The 22944-nt window shown below is 46.4% G+C and overlaps 1 protein-coding gene across 1 annotated transcript; it reads right to left on the bottom strand.

The window, feature by feature from the left end:
• Positions 1–12975: 12975 nt before the first annotated feature.
• On the bottom strand, positions 12976–22164 carry LOC147092592 (proteasome subunit alpha type-4-like). The gene is made up of 7 exons (XM_085975962.1): positions 22061–22164; positions 21771–21933; positions 20872–20949; positions 19441–19529; positions 16642–16772; positions 14395–14518; positions 12976–13326 (listed from the first exon to the last, which is right to left on the bottom strand). Exons 2-7 carry the CDS (start codon positions 21905–21907, stop codon positions 13172–13174), a joined length of 714 nt encoding a protein of 237 aa, XP_085832088.1. The 5' UTR covers positions 21908–21933; positions 22061–22164; the 3' UTR covers positions 12976–13171.
• Positions 22165–22944: the final 780 nt, after the last annotated feature.

The raw sequence follows: 22944 nt of genomic DNA, 5'->3' as shown, positions 1-22944 counted from the left end.
GCCAAAAGTTGAGGCTAACTTGGAGGCCTTAGTCGAGAATGGAGTCCTGGAGCCTGTGAGCGTGAGCAAATGGGCCACACCCATTGTTCCTGTCCTGAAAAAGGATGGACCTGTTCGAATCTGCAGGGATTTTAAAGTGACTATTAACCCGATGCTGTCTGCGGGACAGTACCCTCTTCCCCTCATTGATGATCTTTTTACGGGCCTGGCCGGAGGGCAAAAGTTCAGCAAAATAGACTTATGCCAGGCTTATCTACAAATGCATGTGAATGGTGTCCAACACATCAGGTCTGCGCCCTATCATCCCTCTACTAACGGCCAGGCAGAAAGGTTCGTGCAAACTTTGAAGCACGCCTTGAAGGCATCGCAAGGTCAGGGCTCAATCCACCAACGTCTGAACAGCTTCCTGTTGTCCTACAGGAACGAGCCGCGTGCCACAACCAAAACTTCCCCCACTTCGCTCATGATGAAAAGGCAGTTGCGGACAAGTTTTGACTTACTCAAACCTCCAAGGGCAGAGCAGGTTGTCTATCGTCAACAACAAGCTCAAGTTGAAAAGAGAGAGAAAAGAGCCAAGGAGAGACGGTTTCACCCTGGAGAGCACGCCCTAGCTCGAAACTACAATACTGGACCAAAATGGGTCCCTGCTACGGTGATCGTGCAGATGGGCCCTGTGTCTTACACGGTTGAGACTGCTGACGACGTCGTCTGGAGAAGACACACAGATCAACTGTTGCTAGGAGCAGAGACAGCCACAGAGGCTCCAACGGCTGGTTGGCCTGAACTGTTTCCGGATGATACCGCAAACCAGCATCCTTTGCCACAGTGCTCTTCTCCAACACAGGAAGTCAAAGAGACTGTTCCACCTGTGCAAACTCCTGACTTTCGACTAACACAGGCACCTTCTCCATCTAGGCATGTGTCAATGCCTACTGCTGTGGAAGCCAGCGATGACCGCTGGTATCTTGTCAGAGAGCGGCGGCCTCCAAGACGCTTGGATCTGTAGGCTTAGCGACTTACCCACAAGACTGGGGCAGAATAAACTCCAGGGTAAAGTCAGGGTTTGAGGCAGTCTACCTCTACCCTTGGTTAGTTGAGTGCATTGAAAGTAACTTACCTGTTGAGGAATAATGTGGACCTTTCATTTAAGAGGGGAGGAATATGTTATGTATTGTGTGTTCTCCTCCCACCTGTGGTGGCGCTGTCACAGGAGATAAATGGTTGGGTGTTCTCTTGGTTAAGTTTAGCTCTCTTTGTTCGCAACTCTCCAGAACTTTCCTTTCCCTTCGAATAAAGCACTTCATGTTTGAATCTCTGAGTTCTGAGTTCTAATTGTGTCTAGGTAAAAAGGTACCGACACAACAGTAACATTTCCCAATTTGCTGATGACACAAAGCTAGGTGGCAGTGTCAGTATATTCAAAACAGAAGCCGATAGATTTCTGACTAGTAAGGGCATCAAGGGATATGGCGATAGGGCCGGTGAATGGAGTTGAGGCAGAAGATCAGCCATGAGCTCATTGAATGGCGGAGCAGGCTCGAAGAGCCGAATGGCCTACTCCTGCTCCTATTTCTTATGTTCTTATGGTTGGGCCTAGGACACCGCCCTGAGGAACTCCTGCAGCGATGTCCTGGGGCTGTGATGATTGACCTTCAATCACCACAACCATCGTCCTTTGTTCTCGGTATGACTCCAGTCAGTGGAGAGTTTTCACCCTGATTCCCATTGACTTCAGTTTTACTAGGGTTCTTTCATGCCACACTCAGTCAAATGCTGCCTTGATGTCAAGGGCAGTCACTCTCACCTCACCTCTGGAATTCAGCTCATATGTCCATGTTTGGACTAAGGCTGTAATGAGGTCGGGAGCTGAGTGGTCCTGGCGTAACCCAAACTGGGCAGCAGTGAGCAGGTTATTGGTGAGTAAGTGCCGCTTGTTAGCACTGTCGATGACACCTTCCATCACTTTGCTGATGATTGAGAGTAGACTGATGGGGCGGTAATAGGCCAGATTGGAATTCCCCTGCTTTTTGTGGACAGGACATACCTGGGCAGTTTACCACATTGTTGGGTAGATGCCAGTGTTGTACCTGTACTGGAACAGCTTGGCTAGAGGCACGGCTAGTTCTGGAGCACAAGTCTTCAGCATGATAGCCGGAATGTTGTCAGGGCCCATACCCTTTTCTGTATCCAGTGCGCTCAGCCGTTTCTTGATATCACGTGGAGTGAATCAAATTGGCTGAAGACTGGCTTCTGTGATGGTGGGGACCTCAGGAGGAGGCCGATAAGGATCATCCATTCGGCACTTTTGGCTGAAGACGGTTGCAAATGCTTCAGCCTTGTCTTTTGCACTCACATGCTGGGCTCCACCATCATTGAGGATGGGGATATTCATGGAGCCTTCTCCTCCCGTTAGTTGTTTAATGGTCCACCGTCATTCACGACTGGATGTGGCAGGACTGCAGAGCTTTGATCTGACCCATTTATTGTGGGATCACTTAGCCCTGTCTATAACATGCTGCTTCCATTGTTTAGCATGCATATAGTCCTGTGTTGCAGCTTCCCCAGGTTGGCACCTCATTTTTAGGTACGCCTGGTGCTGCTCCTGGCATGCTCTTCTACATTCCTTATTGAACCAGGGTTGGTCCCCTGGCTTGATGGTAATGGTAGAGTGAGGGATATGCCGGGCCATGAGGTTGCAGATTGTGGTCGAATACAATTCTGCTGATGGCCCACGGCACCTCATGGATGCCCAGTTTTCAGCTGCTAGATCTGTTCTGAATCTATCCCATTTAGCACAGTGGTAGTGCCACACAACACGATGGAAGGTGTCCTCACCGTGAAGACACGACGTCGTCTCCACAATGACTGTGCGGTGGTCACTGCTACCAATACTGTCATCGACAGATGCATCTGCGACAGGTAGATTGGTGAGGACGAGGTCAAGTAAGTTTTTCCCTCGTGTTGGTTCTCTCACCACCTGTCGCAGGCCCAGACTGGCAGTTATGTCCTTCAGGACTCAGCCAGTAGTGGTGCTACCAAGCCACTCTTGATGATGGACACTGAAGTCTCCTACCCAGAGTACATTTCTGTGCCCTTGATACCCTCAGTGCTTCTTCCAAGTGGTGTTCAACATGGCAAACTACTGATTCATTAGCTGAGGGAGGGCGGTAGGTGGTAATCAGCAGGAGGTTTCCTTGCCCATGCTTGGCCTGAAGCCATGAGACTTCATGGGGCCCAGAGTCAATGTTGAGGACTCCCAGGGCCACTCCTTCCCAACTGTATACCACTGCTGCCACCCCTGGTGGGTCTGTCCTGCTGGTGGGACAGGACATACCCAGTGATGGTGATGGAGGAGTCTGGGAACATTAGCTGAAAGGTCTGATTCTGTGAGTATGACTATGTCAGGCTGTTGCTTTACTAGTCTGTGGGGCAGCTCTCCCAATTTTGGTACAAGTCCCCAGATGTTGGTGAGGAGAACTTTGCAGGGTCAACTGGGCTGGGTGTGCCGTTGCCATGTCCGACACCGGTAGTCCATCCAGCTTCTTTCTTATTATTTTGTTTCTCAGCGGTTTGTTACAACTGAGTGTCTCGCTGGGCCATTTCAGAGGCAGTTAAGTCAACCACATTGCTGTGGGTCTGGAGTCACATATAGGCCAGACGGCAGATTTCCTTCTCTAAAGGACATTAGTGAACCAGATGGGTTTCTACGACAATCCGATAGTTTCACTGATACTAGCTTTTTTATTCCAGATTTATTTAATTAATTGAATTTAAATTCCCCAGCTGCCGTATTGGGATTTGAGCTCTGGATCATTAGTCCAGGCCTCCGGGTTACTAGCCTAGTAGCATTACCAGTATGCTACCGTTCCCCTGCAGCAACAGTTCTCAGGTACTGTTTTGCTTTTAAAGTTTGTTGGGATTGGCTCTGTGGGGTCCCATACTACAGAGAAGGTGATGTGGGATGGAGAGGTCGCTGCATGAGAGGGAACATGGCTTGCAGAAATGTGGAAGCATAAGAACATAAGAAATAGGAGCAGGAGTCGGCCATTTGGCCCTTCGAGCCTGCTCCGCCATTTAATGAGATCATGGCTGATCTTCTGCCTCAACAGGGCAGCACGGTGGCGTAGTGATTAGCACTGTTGCCTCACAGCGCCAGGGACCCGGGTTCAAATCCGGCCTCGGGTGACTGTCTGTGTGGAGTTTGCACATTTTCCCCGTGTTTGCGTGGGTTTCCTCCGGGTGCTCCGGTTTCCTCCCACAGTCTAAAGATGTGTGGGTTAGGTTGATTGGCTATGATAAATTGACCCTTAGTGTTAGGGGGATTAAATACGTGGGGTTACGGGGATAGGGTGGGATATGTGTTGGTGTAGGGGTTACAGGGATCGGGTGGGATATGTGTCGGTGCAGGCTCGATGGGCCGAAATGGCCTCTATCTGCACTGTGGGGTTTCTGTGATTCTGTGAACTCCATTCACCAGCCCTATCGCCATATCCCTTGATGCCCTTACTAGTCAGAAATCTATCGACTTCTGTTTTGAATATACCCAATGACTGAGCCTCCACAGCCCTCTGGGGTAGAGAATTCCAAAGATTCACCACCCTCTGTGTGAAGAAATTTCTTCTCATCTCAGTCCTGAATGGCCTACCCTTTATCCTGAGGCTGTGGCCCCTGGTTCTAGACTCCCCAGCCAAGGGAAACATTCTCCCAGCATCCACCCTATCAAGCCCTGTAATAATTTTGTATGCTTCAATGAGATCCCCTCTCATTCTTCTGAATTCAAGAGAATACAGGCCTAGTTTACTCAATCTCTTCTCATAGGACAGTCCCGCCGTCCCAGGAATCAATCTCGTGAACCTTCGTTGCACTCCCTCTATGGCAAGTATAACCTTCCTTAGGTAAGGAGACCAAAATTGTACACAGTGCTCCAGGTGTGGTCTCACCAAGGCCCTATATAATTGGAGTAAGACTTCTTTACTGGAGTGGAGCTGTGTCATTGTTTGGTGTGGAATTGAGGGAAGTAGAACGTCATGAGAAGATGCAAAACATTGCTCAACAGTAATTTCTATGCTGGTGGTACCTTTCTGTGGGAGAACTGCAACGAATTAACCTCAAGTTAGATTTCTATTTATCACATTCAGAATTTCCTCTTTTTCAATTGTTTCTCTGACTCACGCTTCCTGAAAATAGAGGAACGGCTACAAAAACTGAACTGTTCCCAACATCTTATCAGTAATTTAAACATCAATTTGTCTAAAATGCAGAATTATCTGAACCTGCTTTTCAAACTTACCTTGTGTGTGTATATATCCCTCCCCTATGACAGTCAGTGTAATGTTGAGGGACCACTCCGAGTTGCTACAAGCTGAATGAAGGATTGGGGGTGTTGCCTGTGATGGGCTTAAGGAAATACCACAGCAACTTAATATAGAGCCTTTAACATTGTTAAAACATCCCAAGCTGCTTCTCAGAGGCATAAGCAAAATGGAATCCAAGCTAAGGAAGGATATACTGTACTGGCCTTGGAGGGAGTGCAGCGTAGATTTACCAGAATGATACCTGAACTCCAGGTGTTAAATTACAAGGAGAGATTACACAAACTAGGGTTGTAGTCCCTGGAATTTAGAAGGTTAAGGGGTGATTTGATCGAAGTTTTCCAGATATTAAGGGGAACTGATAGAGTAGATAAAGAGAAGCTATTTCCGCTGGTTGGGGAGTCCAGAACTAGAGGGCTTAGTCTTAAAAAATTAGAGCCAGACCTTTCAGGAGTGAAGTTAGGAAACATTTCTACACACAAAGGGTGGTAGAAGTTTGGAACTCTCTTCCACAAACAGCAATTGATGCTGGATCAATTGTTAATTTTAAACCTGATACTGATAGACGCTTGTTAACCAAAGGTATTAAGGGATATGGGGCAAAGGTGCGCGTATGGAGTTAGGTCATCGATCAGCCATGATCTCACTGAAAGGCTTGAGGGGCTAAATGGCCTGCTGCTGTTCCTGAAGAAGGGGCTATTAGGAGGGGTGAACGAAAGTTTGGCCAAATAAGTGGTTTTAAGGAGGGTTTTAAAGGAGGAGAGGGAGGTGGAGAGGCGGAGTGGTCTAAGAGAGAAGTCCAGAGTGGGGCCTAGGCAACTGAAGGCATGGCCGCTAATGGGGGAAGAGGAGAAAGGAAGGGAGCTGCAATAGAGGCCAGTGTCAGAGGAATGGAGAGTTCAGGGTTGGGGGTGTAGGGCTGGAAGAGGCTATCGAGGTAGGGAGGCCAATAAGGAATTTAAACACGTTGCTAATCATTGGAAAAATAGGATGACGTTTCATCAGAACTATGTACTCAAAAGTCTTTGGCGTGGGGTTTGACCCCACATCCTTCTGACTGAGACTATCACTGAGCCAAGGCTGGCAGTGTTTTTTCACATGGCAGGATTCCCCAAAGACCAAAGTATCCTTGTTGGCCCCCTATGGGCCCTTCCACACAATCCCATTGTCTTCATAAACTGTCAGAGCTTTCAATGTGTTGACCATCAGAACAAGATAGTACAAATGGATTCCCCACACCAGTCATGGTGTCTTTGGCTTCAGGTCTGAGCTTGTCCTGAAATCTAAAGAACACAAAAATTATGGCCCACAGTCAATGTTCCTCTAATTTTTCCCCCCCTGTGCGGTCCCTTTAAGTTTGCAGCGGCTGGTATCTTCCAGCGGCAACAGCTTGTGAGCGGCCTGCGCGGGACCTCCCGATTGATGCGCGGCCGCGAACCTTAGGGGGAACATTGCCCAGAGCCATTCTCCTTTGTGCCAGTTTGACTCAGTTGGTAGCAGTCATTTTACATAGGAGGTCCCACTCCTGAATTTGAGCATATAATCCAGGCTGACACTTCAGTGCAGTAGTGAGGGAGGGATGTTAAACCAAGACCCCGTCTGCCTCTTCAGAGGAATGTAGAAGATCCCATGCCACAACTTGAAGAGCAGGGAATTGTCCTGACCAACAATCATCCTCACCCACCACCAAAACCGATTAACTCGTCATTCACCCCATTTGCTGTTTGTGGGATCCTGCTGTGCGCAAATTGCATGCCATATTTGCCTACACCTCAAAAAGTAATTCACTACCTGTGAAGTACTTCATGGTATCCTATGGAGGTAGAAGGTGCCACATGATTGTAAGCTCTATCTTCCTGGCATGGTCTAAGTGCTTTGTGTACACACTGGAAGAACTGTACACTGGGGCAGATCTGGCGTTAGATGCTATAGATATTCAGTGGTGTTTTTCCCCTGTACTCCTGGTAGACCGCCCAGCTTATCTTGAGAACCTTTCCAGTTGCTGCCTCCAGCTGATCAGAAGGGGACTGCTACCTTTCCACCTCCCCTACCTTCCAACTCACACCTGAGGAGCTCCTTACCCTCTTTAGCTTCATCTGCTCTTGTGTTTGTTTATAGCTTCCAGCTCTTGCATCACCTTTAGCCCAGTCTGCAAGAGCGGTAGACTGGGATAGAGCTGCCGAGACTTCTTCCATTCCCTCCACCCCCTTTTTCAATCTGCTTTTCCATTTTTAATTAAAAATTAATCTGCGTTTGTAATTACAAGGACAGCAATGGCCTACTGTGGAGTAAGGAGTTCACTTCAGAGAAGGGCTTGTAGAAGCTTTACAGGCTGGTACTCAGCTTCCTCATTTTCTACAAGCTCCCGATACATTGAGAAAGCTTCTTTCCTCTGCCTCTCTTCCCTTGGTCCCTCCTTTTCTTGTCCTCTTGTCTAGTTCTTGTCTCTTTCGGTTTTGTTCAGATTCTCTTTCTTCATTTCTTTCTTTCTCCTTTCATGTCTCTCTCTCTCTCGCTCCTTACTTTCCCTCTCCTCCTTGCTGTTCTCTTCCACTGCTCCTTTATTCTGCTCTCCTACTTTGCTTCCATCCTCATGCATTGCCTTACTGGGCTTTCAATCTAACTTTGCAGCTGTAACCGTGCTGCCACAGTATTGGAGGGAGAAGGACTGGGCAGGGTGCAGATTCTTTGGTGGGAGAGCCAGCACGGAATAAAGAACACATGGGGGGATATTAACCGGACATAGCTGGTGGAAACGTCGTTAAAATGCCCTGAATAACTTACCCATTCTGGAGCTGCGAAGGTCTCGCTGTCCGCAATTTTAACCTGCTCTCCTGAGCAGGTGGTAAGACCACCCATCCAAAGCATGATGTCATCGAGACCCCATTGCAATTTTAACTCAGGCTTCAGTGATGAAACCGTTAGGACTTTCCTGCAAGGCCATCTCAGGACCAGCTGCGGAAGGGGCAAGTATTTTTAATCCCTTTGTGAGGCCAGAAGAATCAGGAGCATATTAAATGAATATTTTAATTTCCCTTGAAGCTTTTAGCCATGTTTATGTTTTTCGAGATGTGAACGCCTCAGGTTTATGGCTTGTAACTAAAAAGAATCTTACATCTTGGCTTTGTCCCGTGTAGGTAGCTCCACGATTATGGGGCACCACGCCACTGCCAGAGCAGCACCTTGGGTAACCCCCGGGTGGAAGTGATGCAGTCACAAGCAATCTGGATTTAACGGCTCTATTCTCGTATTTTACACCGCTGCATCACAATCGTTGCAAATATGGTGGAAAGGTCCTAATGCAACAAAGGTGGGACCAGGAGGAAAGAGATTCTAGTGGGTGCACAGCACCTTGTCAATATGGGGATTTATAAAACTGAAAAAGGGAGTGAATCAAAAAACAAAAAACAAAGCTGGGATCAGAATGGCGGGGGGGAGGGGAGATAATATGGCCGAGACTGACTGGGCTGGGTGTGGAAGTATTTGCGAGCATCGGTGGCAGCAGAAACAGTAACAGGTCATTCACATGGGAACACCACCACTTCCAAGTTCCCTCCAAGTTAAACACCATCCTGACTTGGAAATATATCGCTGTTCCTTCATCGTCGCTGGGTCAAAATCCTGGAACTCCCTCCCTAACAGCACTGTGGGAGTACCTTCACCACACGGACTGCAGCGGTTCAAGGCGGCAACTCACCACCACCTTCTCGAGGGCAACTAGGGATGGGCAATAAATGCCAGCCTTGCCAACGACTCCCACATTCCATGAATGAATTTTAAAAAATGGTGTAACTGCTGTTTGTGTCTGAGAACATGACTATTCACTCTTCAGAGCATTAACCTCAATTTCAGTCAACTTAACATTGGTTACTGAGGCAAACCTCTATAAATATAATGTGGCTTGTTCAGCATCGCCCAAGAACAAGAAACGGAAACGTATGTCCGGGGTGCGGGGGGAAATGAACGCCCTCAAGGCTGTTAGGTTCACCCTTTAGCTTCATCAGACAATTGGGGTTTTACCCACCAATCCTAAACCTAAAAAGTAATTGGCTTGTAATCCTTAGTACTGCTCTCTGCAATCTTTCCTCAATAGTGTGTGAATTGGATGCATTCATTTTTTTTCCAAGTTCAAGGAACAGAAAGTTCTCCCATGTTCTGCAATATTTTAAAGTTTCTCATTTTGTGACAAACAAATTTAATACCAATGTGCCACAGTACGAACATCCCACATTAATATCAATGGTTCAAATTAAGACCGACGTCCTAAATTAATATCACTTGGCCAAATTATTACCAATTGTCACATTTTAGGATTTTTGATCATTTTTTTCTACACTGAAGATTGCGTTATGACCATATTTTAAAAGAGTGAATTCTCACAGGTTTAAAAAGCATGGCCACCAGCTGCAGGCATTAAGGAGTGTCTGGTAAAGCCATACGAGACACCTTGACGATGTCAAACCTCACAATGGATGATTTTAACTCAATCTAGTCAGCGGAAACTGGGCCGGAGCAGAGTTAAAATCAAGGTGGCCCCATTCCCGCTCCGCCGCCATCTTCATTGCGACCTTCGGCTCGGCAGCCCATCTGAATCCGGTGGGAGCCTCGGTCCTGTATGCAAATCAGGCTCCCGTAACAGGCGCCAGACCCCAGTGCAATTTCGAGGGAGAACCGAGCAGAATCCACCCAGGTGGAGCGGGGGTAGCGGAGTAGGTAAAGGCCTCAAAAAGGGGAAGCGAAAAGTTATTTTTGTCAGGCCAGGAGGAGCCGTCTGACTAACCTAGCTCAATTTTTTTTTGAGGTGGTCACTGGCCTGGTGGATAGGGGAGTGTCTAACGGGACAAAAAGCAAAACATTACAGCTGCTGGAAATGTGAAATAAAAAACAGGAGATGCTGGAAACGCTCAGCGGGTCAGGCAGCTTCTGAGCAGATACAGAGTTTCATAAGAACTTTCCCTCCAATTCCGTGTGCATTTATTTTTGCTAATAATCTGTTGCGTGGAACCTTATCAAATCTCTTCTGGAAAGGAAGACATTTGATAAGGTTCCACGCAACAGATTAGCAAAAATAAATGCACACGGAACTGGAGGGAACCCTGTGACATGGGTCGGTAATTGGTTGGGAGGTAGGAAAGGGAGAGAGTGGGGATTAAAAGGGAACATTCTCTGATTGGCAGGATATGGAAAGTGGTGTTTTCCAAAGGTCTGTAACTAGGGCCACAACTTTTCACCAAATACATCAAAGAGTTGGATGAAGGAAGAAAGTGTTACGTACTCGAGTTTGCAAATGACTGTTAGGGGCACACTCATTTGTGTGGTGGGGAACAGGGAGTTTTAAAGGGACATGGACAGACTAAATGAGTGGGCAAATCTATGGCAGATAGAGCTCAACGTGGGGAAGTGAGAGATCATCCAAGAGAACCGGGAAATCGACCCGAGGGAAAGAATAGCGTCGACGGTGGGAAATGTAACTACTCTTCCCTGGATCCTCTCTCCAAAACCACCAAGCCTAGCTGAGTGCCATAAAAATTACAAGTGGTTCCTGTTTTCTAGGATTTTTTTTTACTCACTTCTCTATAGAAAACTTCACAATGAAATGAGATCATTGTAGAGTAGGCCTACTGAGCATACGAAAGCGATGTGTAATCCAATGTAATTTTACAACCTAGCAAAATACCGCTTACCCTGAAAGTATGGACTAGAAATGCTCCCCCTACAGGGATTCAAGATATGGTACATTCCACAGGCACCGTCAGTTTCCCAAATGCCCATTCTTCCTGAGAATGTCAGAGGTTGATTGTCCACAAGGAGCAGCAGTGAGCCTGATCCAGTCCTTGCAAACCGCTCAATGCTGCATTTCTCCTTGACCTTCGGGCCGGTAAAGTAGGCCCTGCTCCTGCCTCAGGAAACCACAGCTAGACCTTAGCCTGTGTGCTGGGCTCAGCGCTGCACAGAGAAATGGAGGAGGTTGGTGGCGGGGAAGCAGAACTGTTTCAACAGTTCGCCTGGTTGTTGTGGATCATTGCTGTTTGTTGTATGGCCAGCTCATGGTAGACCTCCTCTGCCATTGCTCACAGTGCGAGAGCAGTGTTACAGTGGAGCTACGCCACCTAGTGGCTGCATCCATTAACTAATGTATCACCAGGACCCGGCTAAATAGGGAATTCCCATTGTAACGGACAAGATAGAAAGCATGACAAAAATTGTGACAACAGGAAAATAATCATCTAATGCATAGATATATTTTGCTTCACTGGATTTTAACAATTTACTGTCACTTTTAAATTGTTGAACCTTCAATTGCTTTCATTGGCCAGGTACTGGTGGTGGAGGGGAGTGGGCATGAAGACCTCTCAACAGGTCAGTGAGGCAATGAGCTGGGTCATGGTCTATCGAAATGCCCAACATCCTATGAACGAGCCAATGGATTGTTTCTCAAAACTCCCATTGCCCCAGAACTTGATCAGACGATATTACTCATGGAATCTACTGCAGCATTGGGCTTCCAGCGACCACGTGCGGAAGCATATGGGAGGGATAATGCCTGGATGATGATGAATTCACCGTGGCCCAGATTGTTACATCTCTCAGGGCAGAGGTTGCTAGATTCATGGATAAGAGCACGGAGTATACTTGTATTTGTCCAGAAGAGGGAAAGAAGGTGGGAGAGAAAGGGAGCGCCTCTAATGCAGTGAAAGACAGTTGACATAGTCTGCTGAACATCAAGCTAATAACATAAATCACAAATGAACTCGGTGATTCACTGCCTCCTGGCTGAGGTCCCACTTGAAAGACAGACTTGCATTGCACCACCGCCGGATGTCCCAAAGTGCTTTACAGTACTTTTTGAAGTGTCGCCATTGTTGTAATGTAGGAAAAGCAGCACCCAATTTGCACACAGCAAGGTCCCACAAACAGCAATGTGATAATGACCAGATTATCTGTTTTAGTGATGTTGATGATTGAGGGATAAATATTGGCCAAGACTCCGGGGATAACATCCTTGCTGCTCTTCGAAATAGTGCCATGGGATCTTTTACATCCACCTGAGAGCAGACGGGGTTTCGGTTTAACGTCTCATCTGAAACATCTGACAGTGCAGCACTCCCACACTATTGCGCTGGAGTGTCAACTTAAATTTTTGTGCTCAAATACCTGGAGTGGGATGTGAACTCACAACCCTTTGACTCAGAGGCGAGTGCTACCCACTGAGCCATGGCTCACACTTGGGTCCACCCATGGGCTAATTGGTAAACCTATGGCATCTTGTGCCATGCAGGGATAATTCCTGCCACATGGCATTTCCTAGAAACGTGCATTTACTGCTACAATACACAGAGCTGGGAACGGCCAGTCCGAGATGAGGATCACGCACTTTTTCGGCTAAATCAGTAGAAATTCTCACCCTTGCGTTCATGTTGTTGGGCTACTGCCAGGGGCACTGCCTCACTGAGGTTCTCGGTGCCCTTCGCCCACCCCTCTCCGTGTACCCAATCACCAGTACCAAACTCTCCCATCTATGTCCTGGCCGTGTAATGTCTCTGCTGTACAAGGTCTGGTGGATCCCTTCAGTCTACAGTTTACTAACAGTTCGTGTGCAAGTGAGAAGTAAGCAACTTAAAAGTGGAAAAAAAAATTGTAAAATAAACGTATTGGAAAACAATTTTTTTTTGTCTTTACTCTTTATTTAAAAACCCATCTGGCATCTATTAGTGCGTATACAATTGATGTGCGGAAGTGTACAAGGAGGCTGGATGGTATCTGGTACGGCCAATTCTATATTGAAGAACCTGCAGTCAACTAGATTTTCAATAAACTTCTGTTTTTACTCAAAACGCGAACGGGATTCATTTGCAGTTCTATTTGTCCTTCTCTTTTTGCTCCTTTTCCTTTTTCTCACGTTCAGATTTGGCTTCTTCTTCCTCGTGTTGCTTAATCAAAACCTCCACTTCCTTCTGCTTCAGCACCTTTATGCGCGTTTTCCCGTTTTCTCTGGTGAGCGTCGCAATTTCCACTGCGCCACAAAGTCAAATATTTAAATTCTAAAAGCTGTTTCAATTCCAAAGATTAGTCAATCATTTTGCAGGGGGGGCTTCATCAAGAAAATAAAGGTTACACAAATGATGAAGCAACTTAAAATTTGTTCCATTTATTTCGGTGGGCCAGAACATTTTGAGACAGGTACATTGTGGGCCAGCGATGCAGCACTTTAACTGCACGGATATCCTTCTAACTGGTTCCTCAGACAGCGGGATAGTTGTGTGGATCTGTGCGATTTCACTTGGGAGGACTGATTGAATGCAGCCCAGAAAGGATGACAATTATGGAGATGCAACGTGAAACTAATTTCGATAGTTTTGATCAGTCAGCAGCAAAAGCAGCATTAAAGCAAGCACCATGTATAAATGTATCACTGTAATTGGCTGGTGATCTTTGGAATTTCTGCATACCAGCAGAGAAACCGAGCTCCAATCATTCTTCAAGGCGAACAGCTCTCTGGTACCTCACCCAAGTTGTCTTTCGCCATGTACCCTGGGCAGCACAAGCCGCAGGCTACCCAACTATATGGGGGGTGGGTTCATCGTGGCCGAGCTTGACCCTGTCCTCCCCGGACATTCACACGTCCATACAGGAGTGAGTGGCTGCCGGTTAGGGACCAGGAACCCGGAATGATTCTCCACCTTTCCGGACTGGGGCCACCCAACTACCACCACGGTTCAAGGCATTTAACTCAGCACATAGCAGGAACTGAACCAGCGATTACCTGGTCTGTCGGGTTTAGTACCACACCACGGGGAGGTTAGTACAGCATTTATAAAACCAACAGCTGCACAGATATCTCAGAATAAGGTTTTGTTCCAATTTTCCAGAATAAATCTTAAGGCTCCTTTGTAGACAATTATCTTCTATACAATTGTTCTAATCTCAGAAAACAAAAATTTCTCCTAGGAACACAATGAGGCTTTGATATTAAGAAATTAAGTACGATCTTTGATAATATTTGCAAATAGGACCTTTAAATTATGGATTGCAAGCTAAAAGAAAACCTGGACAGAAGCTTACAACACTAAAGACCCCTTACCCTTTTCGGCCGATAGTTTACTGACGTCCATGGTCTTATTCAACACTTTAACTGCCAATGCAAGTGCCGACAGCAAAGTCATATCTCCTTCTTTGAAGTCTTGTTTCAGCATAGACACTGCAGCCTACAATTTTAGTTGGACCAGGTTAACAAAGGAATACAATTATTGGCTTCAAGGCATCACCAACCACATCATCCAATGGCTCAAACCGTCGAGCATTGTGTTTACCATCTCTAAAGCATAGCGAGTCCTGGACTTGTGTATGAGCCAGGAGATAACATGTAAAAGAATGCTTTACTGGGAAGGTTCAGCTTTTAACTTCGCTCCTGTGAAACGTCTTGGGATGTTTTACTATGTTAAAGGCGTTATACAAATGCAAGCTGTTGCTGATAATTTGTCAGAATTCTCGATGTTTAACTCTGATCAGTGGTGTTTGAAAAAAAGATCTCTCTCCCCAGCCAACCGAGCGACTGAAGCTGGTCCATGGCTCCACAGGTTCGGGCAGTGCTCAAACTCCCACAAAGGGCCATTCTGTACACGAGCTCGGATGGCGAGCTTCCAATTGTGGAGCAGGCAGCCCAGCCCAATCCTGCAGTCACCCGACATCCAAAGATGAGCATTTTCTTCAACTGTGCTTATTGGACGGTTATCAAAAGCCAGAACTTCAGCTGATCCCCCCCCTTCCGATCCCAGGGCACCAAGGCCAATCATACGACAGCAACTTGCATTTATAGAGCACCGTCCACAGAGGAAATCATCCCAAGGCCTGTCGCAGACACGCTAATCATCCCAAGGCCTGTCGCAGACACGCTAATCATCCCAAGGCCTGTCGCAGATACGCTAATCAGACAAAAAAGGGCACTGAGCCAAAGATGGAGATGTTAGATGGACTGAGCAAAAGCTAGATCAAAGAGATGGGTTTGAAGGAGGAAGTGGAGGAGTTTATGGAGGGAATCTCAGAGTTGGGCCTCGGCTGCTGAAGGCACAGCCACCAATGGTAGTGTGAAGGGAGGGAGGGGTGCACAAGAGTCAGCGGATCAGAGTGTTCTGGGAGAATTCTAGGGCTGAAGGAGGTTACAGATACTGAAAGCGGCAAGGCCATGGAGAGACTTAAACAGAAGGATGAGAATTTTGAATTGGAGGTGTTGGAGGACCGGGAGCCAACATGGGTCAGCAAGGGCAGGAGTGATGGGTGAGTGGGACAGGATACAAACAGCAGAGTTTTGGTGCAGGATTCAGTTTGAAACACAGGGATATTAACAGTTACAAGACAGTCAAGCTTATCTAGTGAAGCAAGTGGGTAACTTGGAGCTTGCTTGACTGCCTTAGGGAATTGTGGAGCAACTTCCGAGTTCTCCCGAAACTGGCCAGTTTCTTTCATTCACCCCGGGAGTTAGCAATACTAGTTGGGAAGGGGGATGGACTGGGATGCACCATCTGTTGAATAGGGGGAGCATGGATGGATCTGAGGAGACTTTTTTCACCTTTTTCTATGGTTGCATTGACATAACTGATCAAACAACCAAAAATTGCAAACGCATTACACGGTTAGAAAATTTGCTGATTACAGTCACCAGCTAATCTTTGCTGTGTAGCAAAAGCCAGTTTCTAACTCTAGAATACCCGTGTGCCTAATTCACTTTCGCCTCTGGGCAAATGTCTCAAACTGGGGTGGTTATGTTACTGGACTAGTAATCTAAAAATAATCTGGAGACATGGGCTCAAATCCCTGCCCACGGCAGCTGGGGAATTTAAATCTGAAATAAAAAGCTAGTATCAGTAACGGTGACCATGAAACGACCAGATTGTCGTAAAAACCATCTGGTTCACTAATGTCCTTCAGGGAAGGAAATCTGCTGTCCTTACCCGGTCTGGCCTATATGTGACTCCAGACCCACAGTAATGTGATTGACTCTATCCTCTGCAACTCAGTTGTATTCAAGGCGGTGACTCACCACCACCTTCTCAAGGGCAATTAGGGATGGGCAATAAATGCTGGCTTTGCTGGCGACACCCACATCCCATGAACGAATTAAAAAAATGTCTGAAATCTTGTATTCCACCGTAAGCCCAATAGTCACGTTTAGAAATATTTGCGGTATTAATCTCCATAAAGCAATTCTTCCATGCTTTGCGTTAGAAATATTAGGATAGCATCATACCTTAGTAAAAGATCAAACCAACAAGTCACATCATTTACATCTCTCTTTAGAAGGTCACTGCAGCCCTTTAGTTAAGGTACTTACAGCGCTGTTGTTCCCGATGCATGTGGCTTTCCACCCTCCGTAGTTTCCACTGGGGTCACTCTGATACAACTGGTAGCCATAGTGCTTATCCCATCCCATGTAGAGCAGCGAAACACCAAAAGGACGCTTTCCTGTCAGTATTAGATACAGATTGTCACGAGAAGCCATTACAAAAAGGTCAAAGGGCGTATACAAAGAAAAAAAGACCTACATTTATTTAATGCTTTAACACATCTCTCAAATGACTCAAAGAACTTCACTTACAACAAATTACTCCGAAGCACAGCAATTATGTAGACAAACGTGTCAAGCCATTTTGCACAAAGCAACATTACACATAGAGGAATAAAGTGAATGACCAGTTCATCTACTGTATATTCATTGATCTTGACTGAGGGAGGACTGTTGACCAGGATAACTGCCTGCTCTTTTTCAGACAATTCCATGGGATCCCAACACCCACCTGAGCAGGCAGATGGGGCCTTGGTCTAACGTCTCATCTCTAGGACGGCAACGTTACAATTCAGGCTTCTCCAGACACTTTTTCTTAAGCCCAACGCAAAAACCAGTCCCCAATAAGTCCACACTTAGTATGAACTGAAGCGAGACCTTGCACAAAATAATCTGGGATAACATGCTCTCGGTAAATAGACCCATTAAATGGCCTCTGGATTGCACACAAGATTTCCACTATGTGTCCATACCACTTCAAAGGGCGATTAGTATCAGTCACAGAATCCCCACAGTGCAGATAGAGGCCATTTCGGCCCATCGAGCCTGCACCGACACATATCCCACCCTATCCCCGTAACCCCATGTATTTAATCCCCTAACACTAAGGGTCAATTTATCATAGCCAAATCAACCTAACCCGCACATCTTTGGACTGTGGGAGGAAACCGGACAATTTTGCAACAGACCAAACAGGTTTATTCACAGATAGTCACTTACAGAAGCAAACAGTGACAGATAACTGATTAAGTCAATCCCAGTAACACAGCTTTGAATCAGTTTATAATTGGTCTAAAAACAGTTAGTTGATTCTTTCCTCTTTTTTAAGGAAGATTTGCAAAGAAAACTAAATGCGTTTTGGATGAGGAGCAGCCACCTGACCCAGCAGCCTTCCCCGGAACAACATGGGTGTCCTACCAATGGAGCTGTGATTTGCCAACTCTGTTGCGGTTTGGTCAATGCCGTCACTTAAGAGTTAGGAAGCTCAGGGGTGATGTCAGGAAGCACTTCTTCACACAAAGGGTAGTGGAAATCTGGAACTCGCTCCACTAACAGCTGTTGAAGCTGGAGGGTCAATTGAAAATTTAAAAACTGAGACTGATAGATTTTTGTTGGGCAAGGGTATTAAGGGTTACAGAACCAAGGCGGGGAGATGGAGTGAAGATACAGATCAGCCATGATCTAATGAATGGTGGAACAGGCTCGAGTGGCTGAATTGCCTGTTCCGGTTATATTTCCTGTTCCTAACTGGTGCAGGTAGACTATCCCTTATCCGCAATTCGAAAACCTCTGAAAACCGAAAGTTTTTTCCTGGAGCGTAACTAGAGTATTTATGGTCTATATTTATCCCACTATTTAATTTACCAAATTATTACTGTACAAATAAACTGTAATACTATTTATAGTCTTTATTTATCCCACTCAGTGTGAATATTCATAAGGTTCGCTGCAGAAATATTAATGTGTTTGCTTACGGGGTGCTGCCCAGACCCCCGCTAGGGTGTTACATACGGATTCTGAATACCATTCTGAAATCCGAAAAATTCCAAATTCCGAGAAACATCTGGTCCCAAGGGTTTCGGATAAGGGATAATGCACCTGTACTTTAAAAGTGTTGGATTTATATGTTTAATAAAACCCTTTCAAGTACAGTAACACCTTTAAGAAGTCAGGGTGAGACAGAGGAACCCAACACCAACATGCAAATTCCATTATACATAACAGCACGCCAATGGCCACCTTTGGTGTTTGCCAAGTACTGTCTGTGGCGGGCCTATCCTGATGGGTTTAGTTATTAATTAATAGCCCAGTGACAATTATTTCTAGCACTTGGTTGGGCTTAGTAACCACTAACAGACATAGATGGATATTCAACTGTAACTGGCTTTTTCCCTATACACATCATGCAGAGCCAAAGGAATGGAAGCCATTCTCCCGGCATTCATCTAAGGAGAGATTATTTTAAAGCTACGAAATGCAGGGTACAGAGAAAACCCATGAGCTACAAACATTCTCCGTTTTCGCCACAATTCTCCCCTCCCCACCGAGACGTTCTGTGAGGTAGCTTTTCATCTTTTATGTCAGATGGGGCCTCGGTTTAACGTTGCATCCGAAAAACCTCAGATAATGCGGCGGCACCCCTCCGCATGGCAGGAAAGTGCCAGCGGGACTTGACTCCATGACCCTCCGAATCAGGCTCCTACTGAGCCAAGCTGTTATTTTAATCAGGCACTACGCTCCATTTCCTTTGAGCATTTATTTGCCGCTAGAACGTCGATAATTGCACAAAAAAAATCTAACCAAAGCCAGGATTGTTGTAAACCACATGTCTGCCACTCAAAGGCAGGGGACAAGCACGGCACAACTTGCCAGCCATAAAACAACAGCTTTACATCCTTGTAAAAACAGAATTTATTACTCATTTGGATTCAACAATGTGAAGTTGCACTAAGGAACTAGATTAATCAGAAGGGAAGATTTTTTTGTTTACAATCAAGCTAAGTTTGAGATTCATTTTTTTTTTGAAGGTGCATTACCATTTGCCCATTTGTTTTAAGCGTGCCTTACCTCCGAACTGTGTGTAAGCCTGCTTGATATCACAGAGGGTTGTGACCAGCTGCTCACATGGGATTGGCTCCTGGTACTGAAGGAGATACCTGTGAATATATAAGGCAGCATTACTGCAATCTGGAGAGAGCTTTCTACTCATCATTTAGATTGCTTGCGTGCACAAAGAATACACTTACTGTCCAAGCAGCAGCAATGTTCCCCCGATTTTATTTAAATGCTCTGTACAATTATCAGGTAATTAAGAACTTCTGTCTTAAGGGGAAAGACATTTTTGCGAGCTCGATGTGAAACAATACAGGTACTGGGCAGTGTTCCCATTCATTTTTTTTTGTGTGCGGCCCATTCAATTTTTCGTGCATGCGCAGATATTTACATTGAAAAGTCCATGAGCGGCCTGCGCGGGACCTCCAGAGCGCTGCACAGCTTAACGGGAAGATTGGTACTGGGTGGTGCATTCTCACCTTTGGGACCTGGAAACGAGTTCAGGTCAGACTGGAAAGAATGGTTTCTCCCTGCCAGTGAATGGCACATTGAGCTGAAGCTTGTTTATTCATTCTCGGAATGAGGGCGTCGCGGGCAAGGCCGAGACTTATTGCCCATCACTATTCGCCCTTGAGAAGGTGGCGGTGAGCCGCCTTCCTGAACAGCAGCAGTCCGTGTGGTGAAGGTACTCCCACAGTGCTGTTAGGGAGGGAGCTCCAGGATTTTAACTCGGGGACGATGAAGGATCGGTGATATATTTCCAAGTCAGGATGGTGTGTGACTTGGGAGGGGAACTTGGAGGTGATGGTGCTCCCAATCACCTACTGTGCTTCTTCTTCTGTGTGGTGGAAGTCGTGGGTTTGGGAGGTGCGGACAAAGCCTTGGCGACTTGCTGCAGCGGATCCTGTTGAAAGTACACACTGCAGCCATGGTACACTGCCGCAACCCAGTTCCTAAGGCACAGCTACAATGCACTAAAGTGCCTATAACCTGACAGTCGTACTTAAAAGACCAAAAAGATGGCTATAAATGTTATGCAGCTGCAGTAGGTGTTGTGAAGCTGATATTAAGGTACATTGGTATGGCCAAGTAGGAGCTCTACGCAATGTAGCCCACGCTGTTACTTGCTAAGGGATTACTTGCTGTCAAAACTTGGTAGAAAACTCCCCAGCACCAACAGCCATTACATGGAGAAGCATCAGTATCCACCAGAAAAGGAATGAGGGATTGCAGATGCTTGAAGTGAGATTTCTTGAACACGGCTCTGTGCTGTGACTTTTTAAACTGGTGCTGCAGGTGCGACAGGCTGTAAGGAGCAGTTTGGCATCAAACAATTATAATGTTCGAAAATGAATTGCTGTAAATTAAATTAGAATGCGGTAGGAAGACTTAGTTCAGAGGGCAAGTTCTCACGATCTCATTCAAAAACAACATGGTTCACCTTACCTCTGGGCAATCAATCGCAGCTCATTGGTAAGGACATTGGCGTCAGATGTTATTCCTGCGACGCTACAAGCCATATCACTGTGACAGATTTTACACAAAATGGTTGATTAAGTTTACACCATCACATGAAACTTTCAGTATTAACATTTCAACAGAAACACATTTACACACACACACACAAAGTAAAATCTACAATAGCAAAAGAACAGTCTAGAACATTTCACCACTACTGGTACTCTCCTGTTAAAATTAACTAGGCAATTATTATTTAAATAAAACAACAAAAAAGTTCTCTGTGAGCACACTTATGGTTTTCTGTGCATTTACACTACAACCATAGGCTCTACAGGCAACTCCCTCTTGTGGCTGCTTGTTGTACGGAACATAGGAACATTCAGAACAGGAGTTGGCAATTCAGCCCCTCGCCATTCAATAGGACCATGGCTGATCAGCACCTCAACTCACTTTTTCCGCCTTTGCTCCATGTCCCTCGACACCCTTAGCTAACAAAACTCTCTCGATCTCAGTGTTGAAAGACAATTGTCCCCCAGCATCCACAGCCTTTGGGGGGGGGGGGGGGGGGGGGGAAAAGAGTTCCAGATTTCCACGACCCTTTGTGTGAAAAGGTGCTTCCTGATTTCCATCCTAAACGGCCCAGCTCTAATTTTAAGATTATCTTCCCTTGTTCTAGGTTCCCCTACCAGAGGAAGTAGTTTCTCTGTGTCTACCCTATCGAATCCCTTTATCATTTTAAACACCTCGATCAGATCGCCCCTCAACCTTCTAAACTCAAGGGAATAGAAGCCAAGTTTATGTAACTTAAAGACGATCGCTAACATTAACTCAGGTTGCCTCAGTACAAGCCAATACATTCATTCCGTATCCGAGTTTACACGTACTCATTCAGTTTATATATTTTTTCGGAAAAGAAGACTTCGTCCAGTAGCTTGTGTATGTTGCGCCTCTCTGCGGCCAATAGAACACCATCGTTCGCCAGGATCCCCAGGCAGGTTCCAGCGTGGCCAATGGCTTCCATGGCATATTCCACCTGATAGAGTCGGCCTGTTGTTTCATTAAAAGAAAAGATTGCACTTTAACGGAGCACACAGCTGAACGGCAACGATACAATACACGCCACTGATCGGTCAGACCCTTCATTGTATAGAAGGCGGTCTCTCAGGCACCTCACCTTCTGGTGAAAATATGGTCGTTCGCGAGTCATATCTTCGAGACTGCAAAGGCAAACAAATCAAGAATTAGCATTACACATTAGGTTTGATCATACTTCTTTTAAAGTGAGGACATGGCCCCCTTCTCCTCTCCCTTGAGGTTTCCACACCGCCAGTGCTGAGGCAGCCTGCTCCCAGATCGCATCCAGCGGGTGCAACACAGTCTGGGAAACACCTTCCCTCACTGTGGGGAAACTCCATAGAGGTGATTACATCAGCGTGACGCAGATAGGAAACTTGGCAGGTATGGAATAAGAACATAAGAAATAGGAGCAGGAGTAGGCCAATCGGCCCCTCGAGCCTGCTCCGCCATTCAATAAGATCATGGCTGATCTGATCCTAACCGTCAATCTACTATCACAGAACCATCTCCTGAATCTAACAGAATTAGACACACGAAATAGGAGCAGGATCAGGCTACACGGCCCCTGGGCCCGCTCCGCTACCCACAGGGCCATGACCGATCCGAACCTAGACTCATGTCCAAATTCCTGCCCGCTCCCCGCATAGTGGTTAGCACTGTTGCCTCACAGCGCCAGGGACCCGGGTTCAAATCCGGTCTCGGGTGACTGTCTGTGTGGAGTTTGCACATTCTCCCCGTGTTTGCGTGGGTTTCCTCCGGGTGCTCCGGTTTCCTCCCACAGTCCAAAGATGTGCGGGTTAGGTTGATTGGCCATGATAAAAAAAATTGACCCTTAGTGTTAGGGGGGATAAAATACGTGGGGTTACGGGGATAGGGCTTGGGTAGGATGGCTGTCGGTGTAGGGACCGGGTGCTAGGGTTTGGATGATCAGCCATGATCTCGTTGAATGGCGGAGCAGGCTCGAAGGGCCGAATGGCCTAC

Source organism: Somniosus microcephalus, unplaced genomic scaffold (genome assembly GCF_052327205.1).
Source record: "Somniosus microcephalus isolate GS21.2 unplaced genomic scaffold, FLI_Smic_1.0 unresolved_chr2, whole genome shotgun sequence".
NCBI lineage: Eukaryota > Metazoa > Chordata > Chondrichthyes > Squaliformes > Somniosidae > Somniosus > Somniosus microcephalus.
The sequence above is the reverse complement of the archived record's forward strand: the minus strand, read 5'-3'. Positions and strand labels throughout refer to the sequence as shown.

Coding starts and splice junctions, on each gene's coding strand:
- LOC147092592 (XM_085975962.1), bottom strand. CDS start 21,907: ATGGAAGCCATTGGCCACGCTGGAACCTGCCTGGGGATCCTGGCGAAC. Junction 19,530..20,871: donor CTGCGATTGATTGCCCAGAG/GTAAGGTGAACC, acceptor ATATATTCACAG/GTATCTCCTTCAGTACCAGG. Junction 16,773..19,440: donor GGCTTACACACAGTTCGGAG/GTAAGGCACGCT, acceptor TAATACTGACAG/GAAAGCGTCCTTTTGGTGTT.